At 42.0% G+C, this 12,300-nt stretch overlaps 1 protein-coding gene across 8 annotated transcripts in view; it reads right to left on the reverse strand.

Moving 5' to 3' along the window:
- Positions 1 to 12,300, reverse strand: part of LOC127379477 (nuclear factor 1 B-type) — a 68,206-nt gene that overhangs the window by 14,036 nt on the left and 41,870 nt on the right. For 4 of the 8 annotated variants that reach the window (XM_051429108.1, XM_051429110.1, XM_051429105.1 and 1 more), the window contains 7 exons: positions 12,124 to 12,192; positions 8,144 to 8,264; positions 7,376 to 7,497; positions 4,032 to 4,163; positions 3,655 to 3,839; positions 1,145 to 1,280; positions 293 to 375 (listed from right to left, as the gene is read on the reverse strand). In XM_051429108.1, coding sequence (XP_051285068.1) covers positions 293 to 375; positions 1,145 to 1,280; positions 3,655 to 3,839; positions 4,032 to 4,163; positions 7,376 to 7,497; positions 8,144 to 8,264; positions 12,124 to 12,192 — 848 coding nt within the window. Of the gene's footprint in view, positions 1 to 292; positions 376 to 1,144; positions 1,281 to 3,654; positions 3,840 to 4,031; positions 4,167 to 7,375; positions 7,498 to 8,143; positions 8,265 to 12,123; positions 12,193 to 12,300 lie in introns of all 8 variants that reach the window. The other 4 variants (XM_051429107.1, XM_051429109.1, XM_051429111.1 and 1 more) reach the window with 1 other exon arrangement.

Consider the following 12,300-nt stretch of genomic DNA (forward strand, 5'->3'; position numbering starts at 1 on the left):
TATTTAGCTGTGCTAGGCCTCAATCTTTTTGAGGTCTGAAAAATTATATGTTGATCATTTTTTATGCCAATAGTGACTGCTATGCTTGACCTCAGCCTATGAGTTCTCTGATCTGAACTAGAAGTGCTCTGATCTAACGAGACAGTTTAATGCTTCCTACAAATCAAATTCAGAGTGCGACAGGCTTTTGCAGAGGGCAGGGATTTCACATCTGATGTGCAGGGAGATGGGGGACAGAAAATGAAAGGATAAGAGGAGCAGGTGAGCTGAGTGCTGGAGGGGGAGATCTCACCTGTTGCTGGTGAAGGAAGGCGGGATCTCTCGGGCTCAGGCCTACGAAACGGTTAGCCGTCGGGGTGCCGGGGGCTGAGTAGCCTTGGTAACATGCCATCACAAAAACACAAATACATGCTTGCATTAGAAACAGCAGTTCAGGACTTTTTTTTTGTTTTGGGCCCACTTCCATCCTTCAGTCATTTGGACACTTGGCAATGGGATATTTTTGCTGTAATGTGTTTTATAATTTGAAAGTCTTTTCCTAGATGTTTTACAGATTGCAGATTACACTGTAGATGTTTTAGTTTTGGACTATCAAGTGTAATTTTTGGGCTTATTGGACAGGATAGCTGAAGAGCAACAGGAAAGGGGGGAGAGAGAGAGAGAGAGAGAGAGGGGGGGGGGGATGACATGCAGTAGTTGGACTGGGAGGAAACCCATCGCCACTGCAGCAAGGACTCATTACATGCAAGCAAAGCAAAGATCAACTTAACACAAACTGAAAATCTTGATTTCCAGTCACTTTGCTGCCCTGATGTAGGTGTGTACTCAATGGTGTGTCAGTACACTGTGACATCACTGATGGGCGTGGTTGCAGACCATACTTATGACCACACACAACTATACCCATCACTGATTAAAACAGACTTCAAATTTGAGAAACTGCTATTTAGCCTGGTATTATGTTACTCGTTAAACATTATTCCTTTTATTACCATTTCAAGTTTAGAACCTTAGCGCTCTTACAAAAACAAGAAAAACCTAATATTGGGTCTTGTTATGAGATGTTGAACTGCAGGATGCTGTTTGGTGGATGGTGTGCAGGTGCAGGCGTTGTGGTTATCAGTGCCAGTTGGTATAGACTCACCTTCTGTGGATGTGGTGATGGGCTTAGTGTCGGGCATGGAGAGCGAGACGGGCCGCACAGCGCCGTGGTGTGGGGAGGGAGCCAGAACTGGGGTGAAGTGGCCTGGGACCTTTCCCACCTGACCACTGCTGTTAGGCTGCAGGTGAGGTACAGAGAACAAGAAAATCAATTCAGAACAGAACTTTTTATTTAAGAATGATTAATTTTGTCCAGATTTAAGGGAGGTTCCTGCCAAACATGTGTGGATTGGTTTACTTCATCTCTGGAGTTTATCAGCCTTTGTTTTGGTTTGTTTAGTAAAATGAGAACAGTGGCGAACAACACTAAAAATATCTCAGTGACAACAATATCCAAACTATAAATATTAATATATGCTGGTAACTTATGTTAGACATAAACAAAACAAAACAGGAAAGCTAAATTAAGGCAAAAATCACAATCATGCTTTGATAAAGGTTCTCAGCCAAACATCTGTTTTGTCTGCCACCAAAACCTGTGTGAGGACAGACAAATTATGTTTTGGGACTTATGTTTGCAAGCTCTTGTTCTCTTGTAAATGTGCAGTTGGGCAGATCTCAGTAAAACAATACAAGCATGTAACAAACTACACTTATCCAAAATGGCTAGTATTAAACAAGCTGAATGCCCTGTCCCCGTTCCTGGGGGTGTTAACTCATCTTAACGGCTCTGTTTGGCCTCACAGACCTAAAATCAACAACAAAAGGTGACTGGACCGCTCTCACTCTTACATTTAATGCTACGCGTGAAGAAAAGATTTTAGTACTTTCAGTCGCTTTGTTGTCACAGTTATTACTAAAACTCTGGGGGGCACGAGCAACAATAGATCCTCAGTCCCCGACGATGGATTTCCTACATGATTTTAAACAATGATTTTAATGGCGCTCATAAATGGAATTTAGGAGGACTCGGGCGTGAAAAGACAGAGGGAGCTGCGGAGTGACCTGTTACAATGGTGTGAATGCGCGAGTATAGAAAGCGAGGCAGAGAGACTATATATATATAGAGAAAGAAATAAAGGAAGCTAGTGGGAGCTACTCTTTCAGACGGCTGGAGACTGTCTGGGGCGTTCATTTCAGGGCCGCCCCAAGTTCAAAACTCAAACAGGCCTTTTTGGAAAAGAATTGTGTCCACAGGGTTCCCTCCCATGTGAATAGAATGTTTAATTAGAGTGTAATATAATCTGCGTTAAAGCAAGCATAAAAACATTCTGGCACTCGTCCATGGGATTATAAGCGCTGTGTTATTTGCTGAGCTCACCCCCTCCCTCCTCCTCCTCCATCCTCCCTCCTCTCCCAACTGGTCTTCTAGCGCTCTCTCTTCCCTACTGGATCCCACCTCACTCGTCCCCCCCCCGTTCTCCAGCACCCCAGCAGAGGGCCAGTTAATTCTGCACAAGAGCCGGGCCCCGGCAACGGCAAATATTTACAACCTTTATCATTCCCCGCGGTTTTTCTCTAGAGTAACAGTGCCCCCATGCCCCCCCCCCACTCCCACCTCTCCTCCTCCTCCACCCCCCCAACCCGCTCCCTGCTCTGGAGATGGAGCCGTCTACGAGGCCTTTGTTTACAGTGAGAACAGCGGGGATATAAAACTCACATAAATATCACACTGCTCTCTCATCTATAGAGACGCCTGCTCTCTCTCTCTCTCTGTCTCTCTCTCTCTCCAACACACTGGTCACACTGTGTATCTAGAATGTATAAAAGCTCTACACTATTTGATTTACTACAATGTCTTGATACAGTTTTGTATGTCACGTGTGACTGCAATTGCAATAGTTTGGTTGACTTTTTTATGGGGACATCGGGTTGTTGTTTTTTTAGCACGACTACAAATACATGGCTGGGAATGTACTATAACCCTTGCCATGAGCATTATATCAAACAGAAAATATACGCTTCTCAGTCACATGAAGTGGTCAGCAAAGTTGCGGACCACTTCATGTGACTGAGAAGCGTATATTTTCTGTTTGCGGTTGCCTGCCAAATGAAAAGTGGTTTCATTTAACTATGATTTAATTCATTGTCAGTTATTCAAATTAGTTAACTATTTTAACGATGGATATTGTAATTATAGGTGTGTCGCCGCATACAGAGCAGGCAGCCCAGTACTACATGAAGAGACGTGTGTCTCTTCATGTAGGGGTTCCCAGGACAAATCCTATCATATTGTGGTCAGCTTAAGGACTTAAAATGTCTAGTTTTGAGAAAAGCACTAAGAAAAAACATGCCAGTCTAACACTCGCCATAAATAAAGAGAATGACCAGGAGCAACTTTCGAAACAAGCAAACAGGATGTTTCTTTACTTGCAAATGCACCAATGAAAGAATGACAAGTGCATGCGATAATTTATCTTTAATCTCTTGAGGTCAGATATGAAGTAGAGCTGAACAAGATAACAAAGAACTACTCGAGGCCATGAAAGTCTTGCCTACACACTAGCATCTTCGAAGCGGAAAAAAAAAACAAAAAACCAAAGAAAGACTGACCTGGCTGCTCTGTGGGCTGGACGGGTCATATGACGGCACGTAGCTCTTGAGGGGATCAGCAGGGTTGAGGTGGGGTGGGTAGCGGATGGTGGTGTGCGAGAAGTAGGGTGACGGCGCCGGGGGCAAGATAGCCGAGGCCGAGAACTGCAGGGGTGAGTGCGGAGGGGGGCTCCTCGTCGATATAACTGCAACAGAGAGACAGACAGAAGAGTCGAGAGGAAGATAAAGATTGAGCGTTAAGATAAAGTGATCATCATTGATCTGAGGGGGTAAATTAAGTATCGACATAGATTTTTTGACTGTGTTTATGAGGAAAAAGTGGATTAAAGCTCCAGATTTAGCAAGAGAGTCGGTGTTCAAAGTCACCAGTAACTCACCACTGTGTCCTACACCTGTTAGGCCTGGGTGATGAGGCTGAGGGAAAGTGCTGAGTCGAGGCGAGGAGTCCTGCGGGGAGGTGGGGCTGAACAGCGGCTTCTCTGGCTTCTTCATAGTAGGAGAAGACATGTCTGCTAGTGGAGAAAACACACACAAGCACGCACAAACACATAAAGGTCAGATAAATGTGTACATGTCTTGCTCAGCATTCAAACTCGTAAAAGTTATAAAAGTCTTTGATCGTTTCCTTGGGCAAATGGAATGGGAGAAACGTAGACTTCTTACAGGGAAATGAAACAAAATGACTTCGAGGGTGCACAAAAATAACATCGCAAGGTTTTCTAAGCATAACTTCAGGTGTGTTGCTGAAAATTAATCAAAACATTTCCCTACAGCTTCCACTAATGCTTCCATTTCTCATGAATGAAAGGAATTAAGTGCCAAAACTGAATTACGGTTGAAATTAAGCAGAATTTGATCTGTGTGGGATTAGTATTACCAAGGGCCCCCTGTCTTTGGTAAATGCAGTAGACAATGGGAAATGTATTTTGCAAATTACAGACATTGCATGGGGTCAAAATCACTTATAATCTCTGAATCATTACAAATCACTGGACATGCTCGAGAAAGATGAGTCCTGTGAAAATTCGGCTTTTGTCATGTCTGAGCAGACAATTAAATCCAGCGAGCTGATGCACAGTTGTAGAGCAGCCGGTCGTTCAAATAGGATTTAAGAATTTCAAGACCCTCACGTAATCTTAAACAGAACATTACACTGTAACATCTGCTCGCCTCGGCCTTACACGGTGTCTGACAAGCGACTGTAATTCCCCATAAATAATCCTGAAGGCTCAGCAGAAGACATGAAATTTATTTAGAACATTTGTGTAGTTCCATAAACTCTATAGTATGCGCACAAACTCTTACTAGTTGTTCATTATTGTTGCTCTGCACTTTCATGAGCAATGTTCTGCTGTTGCAGTGCTGCAGTTTTCAATTTTCCATGGTGAGACCCAGTGTCTGAAGGGAACGTGATAAGAACTAGATGCGGGAGGCACTGGCCTATGTCTGCTCGGGATTCTTCTATGAACATTCATCAAGTGCTTTTCTGCTCTGTCCCAGATTCTCGGGGTGTATAACTTTTAAATCATCCATCTCTTTCCCCCAAAATGAGCCGTATACACCCTGTTGTTGAGGCATTTTCATAGTATTAACCATCCTTCCCTCCCTCTCCCCATTGGGGAAGGATCCACCCGAGTCACGGGAAGAATCACTCATCACCCGAGAAAGAGAACGACAAAGGTGGCTGGAATTCAGGGGGATTTCCCAGTCTGAGGTTGCAAGAGGATACAGGCTTAAGTGCTTTCATTTTTGTGTCAGAGGCAGAAATACCTCTGAGAAGATTGATATCACTGCTTAATGTTTCCATGTAAAAATAGAAAATTTCGGCAGTGGGGGCATTCAGCTTCGCCTCTCTTCTGCTAATTAAATCCATGAGAGAATGGACTGCCTCGGGAAATTAAACTGGACAATTAATTACCAGAAATTAAACACTTTAAATAGTTTAAATAAAGTGTTTTTTTGCATTTAGACAAACTAGTTGCCTTTCAGTATCTGGTATATTTTGTATTAAATGAACGGTGAACCTTGAAAACCGTGAAAAAAATCATTGTAAAAAAAAAAAAAAACACAGAAGAAACTATTCCTTCCTCTACAGGGTTAGGTTTTGTCGAATGACAACCATGTGCAAGAAATGACCGCTTGGCACTTGGGAGGCCTCATATGGGTTTAATATCACCCCTCTTCTAATTTATTCTCTCCTGACAGAATAATAGCTGTCTTTGGAGAGTTTCCTACCCACTGCTTTCCCTTTCTCCTCGCCCAAAGTGTCTAAGTTTACGCTGAGCAATACTCCCAGGCCATGTGCAAAGGGACAGGCTGAAATTTCATGTACCCACATTGGCCTGTGGTTGAATCCCACCAGTGCTGTGTCTCTTGTGTATAATCTGGTGTTTTCCTCTCTCAGCCTTCATACTTATTATATTAAAACAAAATAAAAGAGGACTGGGGGGGAAAAAAGAAAAACGAAATAAATTGTTTTGTCTGTCACAGTCTAACAAAACGTTTCCTTCCACGTCTGTGGGTAAAATCCAGAGGTAGTGCGGGCAGCAGAGTGTGGAAAGAAGTCAGCAGAGGGTGAGAATGATCCGGAAACACGGGACAGTGAGGCCTTAATTAAAAGGGTGATGGGCTCTGCTCTGCACCGGGAGACAACGTAATGAGACAAGCAAGCTGTCCCGTGAGGATCTCGCTTTCTCTCATGCACAGACACAAGCATGCAAGACATCAGTGCTTGTTTCTCGGATTCGCACACCTCTACCTTTTCTTTTTTCCCCTGGATCCAATAAGCCCTGTGAATGAGCTCCATAGCTGAGCTTTATTTCTTTATTCTCTTCTGACCACTCCTGTACCTTTTAAAGTTGGCACATGATCATGAAAACTCTACAGATGGGGAATTTCTCTCAAGTTCTGCCAAGATGTATAGCCTGATTTCCTGATGACATTTAATCTGACGCATTTGTCCTGCAGGTTTATAAACAGGAACTTCTCCATAACAGTCACCCACAAGGTGTTTCAGCTATCTGTATATAGATACACCCAACATTTGAAAACGTACAACTTGCTCTTGTATGAAAGCAAAACTTGCATTTTTATCAGTAATGTAACCAGAGTGTTGTCACTTTTTAGATACAAAGCTGTGAATTTCATCTGGAACAGTTTGTTCTCATAACAGATACTTTGTATCACGCAATCCAATGTTTCCTTTGTGTAAGCTACAGGTGTGAGAGAATACACATTTACATTCAGGCAGCAGTTCAAATGGGTTTAAACATTTATATGACTGCCAGTGCCTGGGGCTATCTCTGTCATGGTATGTATTTTAAGAGGGTTGAACAGGTTCCTCTGCAGAGAAACCAGATGCAGTTCATCCGCAATGAAATGGGTGGCGGCAGTGATGTACAGTAGCTTATGACAAGGCTGAGAGTTAAGGAGAGTTCAGCTGCTCTTAAAAAACAATGTGAGGTGTTCACTTTGATCACATCTATTTGCATGCGATGAGGATGAAATGAGTAATGCTCTCGCATCCTTCATTAAATCCTGTCAATGTGCTGTCATGCATCGTTAAGCTGTGCGAGACTGTGGCAGTACAGGGCCGTTCCTGACTCTGAATGTTTGTGTAACTGTATGAATGAGATGGAGGGTGTTACTGACAAAATGCACCCATGCCTGACAAACCTCTCATAGGTAAATAAAGGCGGTCAAATAAAAACAGGAAAATCACCTCCTTCTCTATCGTGCCAGTTTGCCCGACTGCTAGCCGGTGAGCTGGGTGACGAGTAGAAGTCAGGTCCTGTTGGGCTGGTGTCCATGTTCTCGTCCATGCTGACGGTTTTGGGCCTTTTGCTGTGGGACATGGAGAAGCTTATGGTTTAGCACTGCCAGTCTTTTGGGTATCATGACTTTAAGGTCGCAAGACGGTGTCTGTACAGATTTGGGGCAATTGAGAGTGGATGTTTGGCACAGATTAACTTGCATTGTGTAAAGGTTTATTAAAGGACTAGTCTGATACGTTTATGTGTTTTTGTGCGTTTTGAAGATTGATACCACCAGTTAGCCTGGCTATGTAAAGATATCCACACACAATTTTGTACTTTTGTACTAAACAAACAAGATATAAAATGTAAACTAGGCAGATTATTATTTTTTTTACCTTTGAGCAGAGCCAGACTAGCTGTATCCTCCTGTTTCCAGTCTTTAGGCTAAACTAAGCTAACTATATAATGGCTACAGACATGAAAGTGGTATCCATCTTCTCATCTTAACTCTTGTCAAGAAAGCAAATAAGCTTATTTCACCCAAATCAGTTCCCTTAAAAAATTAAGATAACATCTATTTCAGCTCAATATAAATATAAAGAGATATCTCTGCACTATCCTTGACTGAACCTCACTGAGATATTTCTTCATTAATAATATCATAAAAGAATACAATGTCACTGCTACGGTATTATTGTAGAAGAGCTTGTTTTGTTGCTGGAACTTCCACTCACCTGCCGGGAGGGGAGGACAAGGAGCGATGCAGCCCCACGCTGGAGTTCAGGTCGTGATAGTAGGGTTGGCTGGGCATGTCGGCCATGGAGAAGTTTACTGCTGCACCGTGGGTGATGGGCACTGTAGAGGACACAGAGAAAACAAAGAGAGAGAGTTAGGCTGTAATCACTGCAAAGGAAGAGTTCAATGTCAGCAGTGTTGCCAGACTGAGCACTGTGTATTTCCCCATCTTTCCATCTAGAGACGCACAATTAATTGAACAATAGCTTGACTGACTGTTATTGACGCTTTGTGTGCAGCGGCCCTGTGTATCAAATTAAGCGCTCCCTATTCACGGGTTAACTGTTTGACCATCACAGGCATTTCTGCTGAGCAATCTGATTAACAAGTAACTGCTTCCCAAAGTGGTTGTGGCTGCAGGTACAAACATTTTACTGCAGCTGCATTTTCTATGTATTGATGAATCTCTATTGTATTATTATTATTAGTAGTAGTATTATTACCATTATTATTATTATTATTATTATTATATTTATTATTATTATTACTAGTAGTAGTAGTAGCAGTGGTATTAGTATTATTATTATTATTACAGAGTTGTTTTTTTTAATGTGGCACTAAGAAGACAGAATATACAGCAGTAAAACAATTAATCTGCCGATTATTCTCTAGATTAATCGATTAATCGTTTAGTCTATAAAAATGTCAAGTCCAAGGTGATTTCTTTAAATGTCAGTCCAAAACTCAAAGATATTCAGTTTAATCTGCTAATCTGCTGATTAATTGATCATCAAAATAGATGATCTCTCTGTTTATTGACTAATCCTTGGAGCTCTAGTGTATTTTATTGCTAAATGTTTTATCTAGCAACAAAAGTAGGCAATTTTTTTTATTAATTTAAATTAGAATAATTTGTGATGCATCAAAAGTTGGATGAGCTCGGCATCTCGAGGAAATCTCAGAACAGATTCTTGAAACCAAATTCACCATCATTAACATTTTCTTCCCTTCCCTACGGTGTAGTATAATACTCAGCAGTCTCCCAGCATAGTGATTTACAGTGGAAAACGTGTTGTTTTTCTCACTGCGGTCAAGGTGAGGGATATTGTTTCAAGGGAGGCCGGGCCAGTGTTTACAGAACAAAAGGAGTTTGCCACCCATCCTCACTCTCTCTCTCTCTCTCTCTCTCTCTCTCTCTCTCTTCTGTCTCTCTATGTCTCCCTCTCCCTTTACTGTGTGGCCGTGAGGCAGCCTGCAGCTCGAGCGGTTGGTTGGTTTGGAGTCGATGAGAGGATGGAGTGTGTGGCGCCGTCTGTTGTGGTCTGAGGTTCACCACTGGCACGATCCCTCCGCCAGCCTCCGCCCTGGCAGCCCACTGTAGCCCTGGCAAAGGCCCCTACCCGCTGCTACCCATACAGAGCTGTCTGTGGAGGAATGCATCCGGCCCGAGGACGCTGAATACAACACCATTGTTTTGGGTTTTTTTTCATTCATGGCTGAGAATACCCCCCAACCATCTCTCCATGTGCTGGTTTCTCTCTTTCGTTCTTTCTCTCTTCTTGGCTCGGTGCAATAATTGTGATCCCACTTGGCTGCCCTGCCCGTCATCTCATTTAATAATCTGGGCTTTGACTTTTAAGATAAAAAAAAAAAACTGTAAATGAAACAATGATGCTGCATATCATTTGCCACACAGTGATTCTTCCAGCAGATTATTTCCTCTTCCTCTGTATACGAAGGTAAGAGTAAGTGTGCCCAAATTTTTTTGTTGACAAAATATTTTTACACTTGCAGCCGAGGCTCCTGTTGCATTAATGAGCGTCCTCGTCGAAATGCTGGATTGCAAGTCAGCCTTGAACTCTGCAGCTTCCTTTGATGGACTTCAAAGAATGTCTCAACAGCCTGGAGAGTTGGGAGAGAAGCGCGATGACGGACGAGCGGCTGCTTAGATATCTTCCCAGGGAGTGACCGGCTGAGTGAGTGACAATTCCTGTGTGTCCGTCGACCTTTTTAAAATTCCAGCTCGACTTCAGTCGGCTTTAGTGAAACCGGGGCTCGGTCACATGAGAGCAAACACGCCAGCGCAGCGGCCATCTGGTCAGGGGGCAAATTAAACACTAAACAAAAACACAGCCTTTCAAAGGATGTTCAGTCTCTGAGCATCGAAACGAGTGGCTTCTGCCTTTCAAAGCATGATGTATGAGAGAGTGAAGACAACCTGGTCCATGCTCCTACATCACAAACACTTTGATACAGCAGGTAAATAGAAACCAAGGTCAGCTTTATACTATCTGTTGTTCTCAATCCACTCACATGTTAATGACCAAAGCAATTTGAGAGTTTGACAACATTGGTTTTTGACAGTTTTGAGGATTTTATATTTGAAAGTGTGACTTTAAACAGTACATTTTAAACCTTTATATTCTTAATATATTGTATGTCTATTACATCTGGAGTATATGTAACGAAAGTAATTTCCCCCGGGATTAATAATGTATTTCTGATTCTGATCAAATAAAGATTTAAAACCTGTTTAGGGGAATTCAAATCTTTATTTTAGTAGTTGGAAGTTGTAAATAACAAAGGTAATTCATGGCTGATTTACAGTTCTGCTTTCTCTAAGGCTTTAAGGTTGCAACTAACAGTTATTTTCATTATCGATTTATTAGTCATTTATTTTCTTGATTAATTGTTTGGTGTATAAAATGTGGTGCAAGTGGTGAATTTTTTTATACAAACATATTCCAGCTGTATGTTTTGTCCAACCAACTGTCCAAATGCCTAATATATTCAGTTTACTATCACATAAGACAAGAATAACGCTAAAATCCTCACATTAGATAAGCGGGAAATGGCATTTTTGTGACTTGATTAATGATTAATCAATTGTTAAACTAATTGCACATTCATTTTCTACCAATCAATTCATTGTTTGTCCTCCACATCACTTTAATAATTAAACAGTACTGTGTTTATTTATTATTTTAGCGACATTGATTTATTGGTTTGGACTTAGTTTAAACCCCCTCTAAATCCAGTTCAGACTTTGATGTGAGCTGTACTTAAATGTTCCTGACTGCAGCACTGAAGAAGAACTGCACACCACTCTGACTCCAACCAACAACCCAAAGACAGCATATGTTTCTTTTAAACACAGGTTGTTTAGGTGACTGGAGTTTTGCACCTCAGGCACGTTCCAGAACTACAGCATCAGCTCAGAGGCAGTGCGGGTAAACAGGGTGCCTTCGGCTATCCGGGGCAAGAGGACTCCTGGTAGAACAACTGTCTAGGGCTCTTGAGTAGGGCAGACATGTCTATACAGATGCACGTAGGCTCATACAGACGGCTGTGCAGTTAAATGTTCTCTTATTGCAAAACAGACTGGCCTAACTGGATTTACCATACTATGTCTGCATGGTGGATTTCAGTGAATCAAAAGAGGTTTGGATTTGAAGAAAAGCTGTGAAAGTAAATCCACATGTGTTCTTACAAATCAAAGAATCAGTTCAAGGAATAAAACATGAGACATAAAAAGTCAATAAAAAACAAATACTTACATTTTCATATAAACAGAGACAACTTTCTGTTTATATGAAAACACTTAAATACATCAGCCGGAGCAAAACCTGAGGACACAATTAAAGTCTGCATACCCACACAACTGTTAACAGTTAAATGACCTGATTAGACCTCTTCTCATGGCTGTGTGTGTGTGTGTGTGTTTAAACTGTGATTGATTGACATCTCCCTGACTAATACCAACTGGGTTGCAGTTGTTATTACAGGGAAAACTTGCACCTTCAAGATGGTTTAGCAAGAACGGGCACTTTGGTGTACTCGTGTGATTCCCAGCATAGCTCCGCCCAGCGCCAACCTGAGCAGAGGTCTAATCAGTGATAAGTGAAAGAATAACTGAAAACACCTGCAGGGTGTGAAGGGTGTTAACAAGTACAAAAACAATAGAGGGCTATGTACTTACTTCTGGACACCCGCACCAGTTCTGTAACACTGAAGACTCCTGATTTGATGAAGCTGTCTTCCAAATAGACTGTTGACACAGGGACACAAAGAAAATCATCATTACTGTCGTGCTTGTTATTTATTAAATACGTTCATCCCAGTTCAAATATAGACAGAATTAGAGTTTATTTGCACT

This window comes from Dicentrarchus labrax, unplaced genomic scaffold (genome assembly GCF_905237075.1).
Source record: "Dicentrarchus labrax unplaced genomic scaffold, dlabrax2021, whole genome shotgun sequence".
Lineage (NCBI taxonomy): Eukaryota > Metazoa > Chordata > Actinopteri > Moronidae > Dicentrarchus > Dicentrarchus labrax.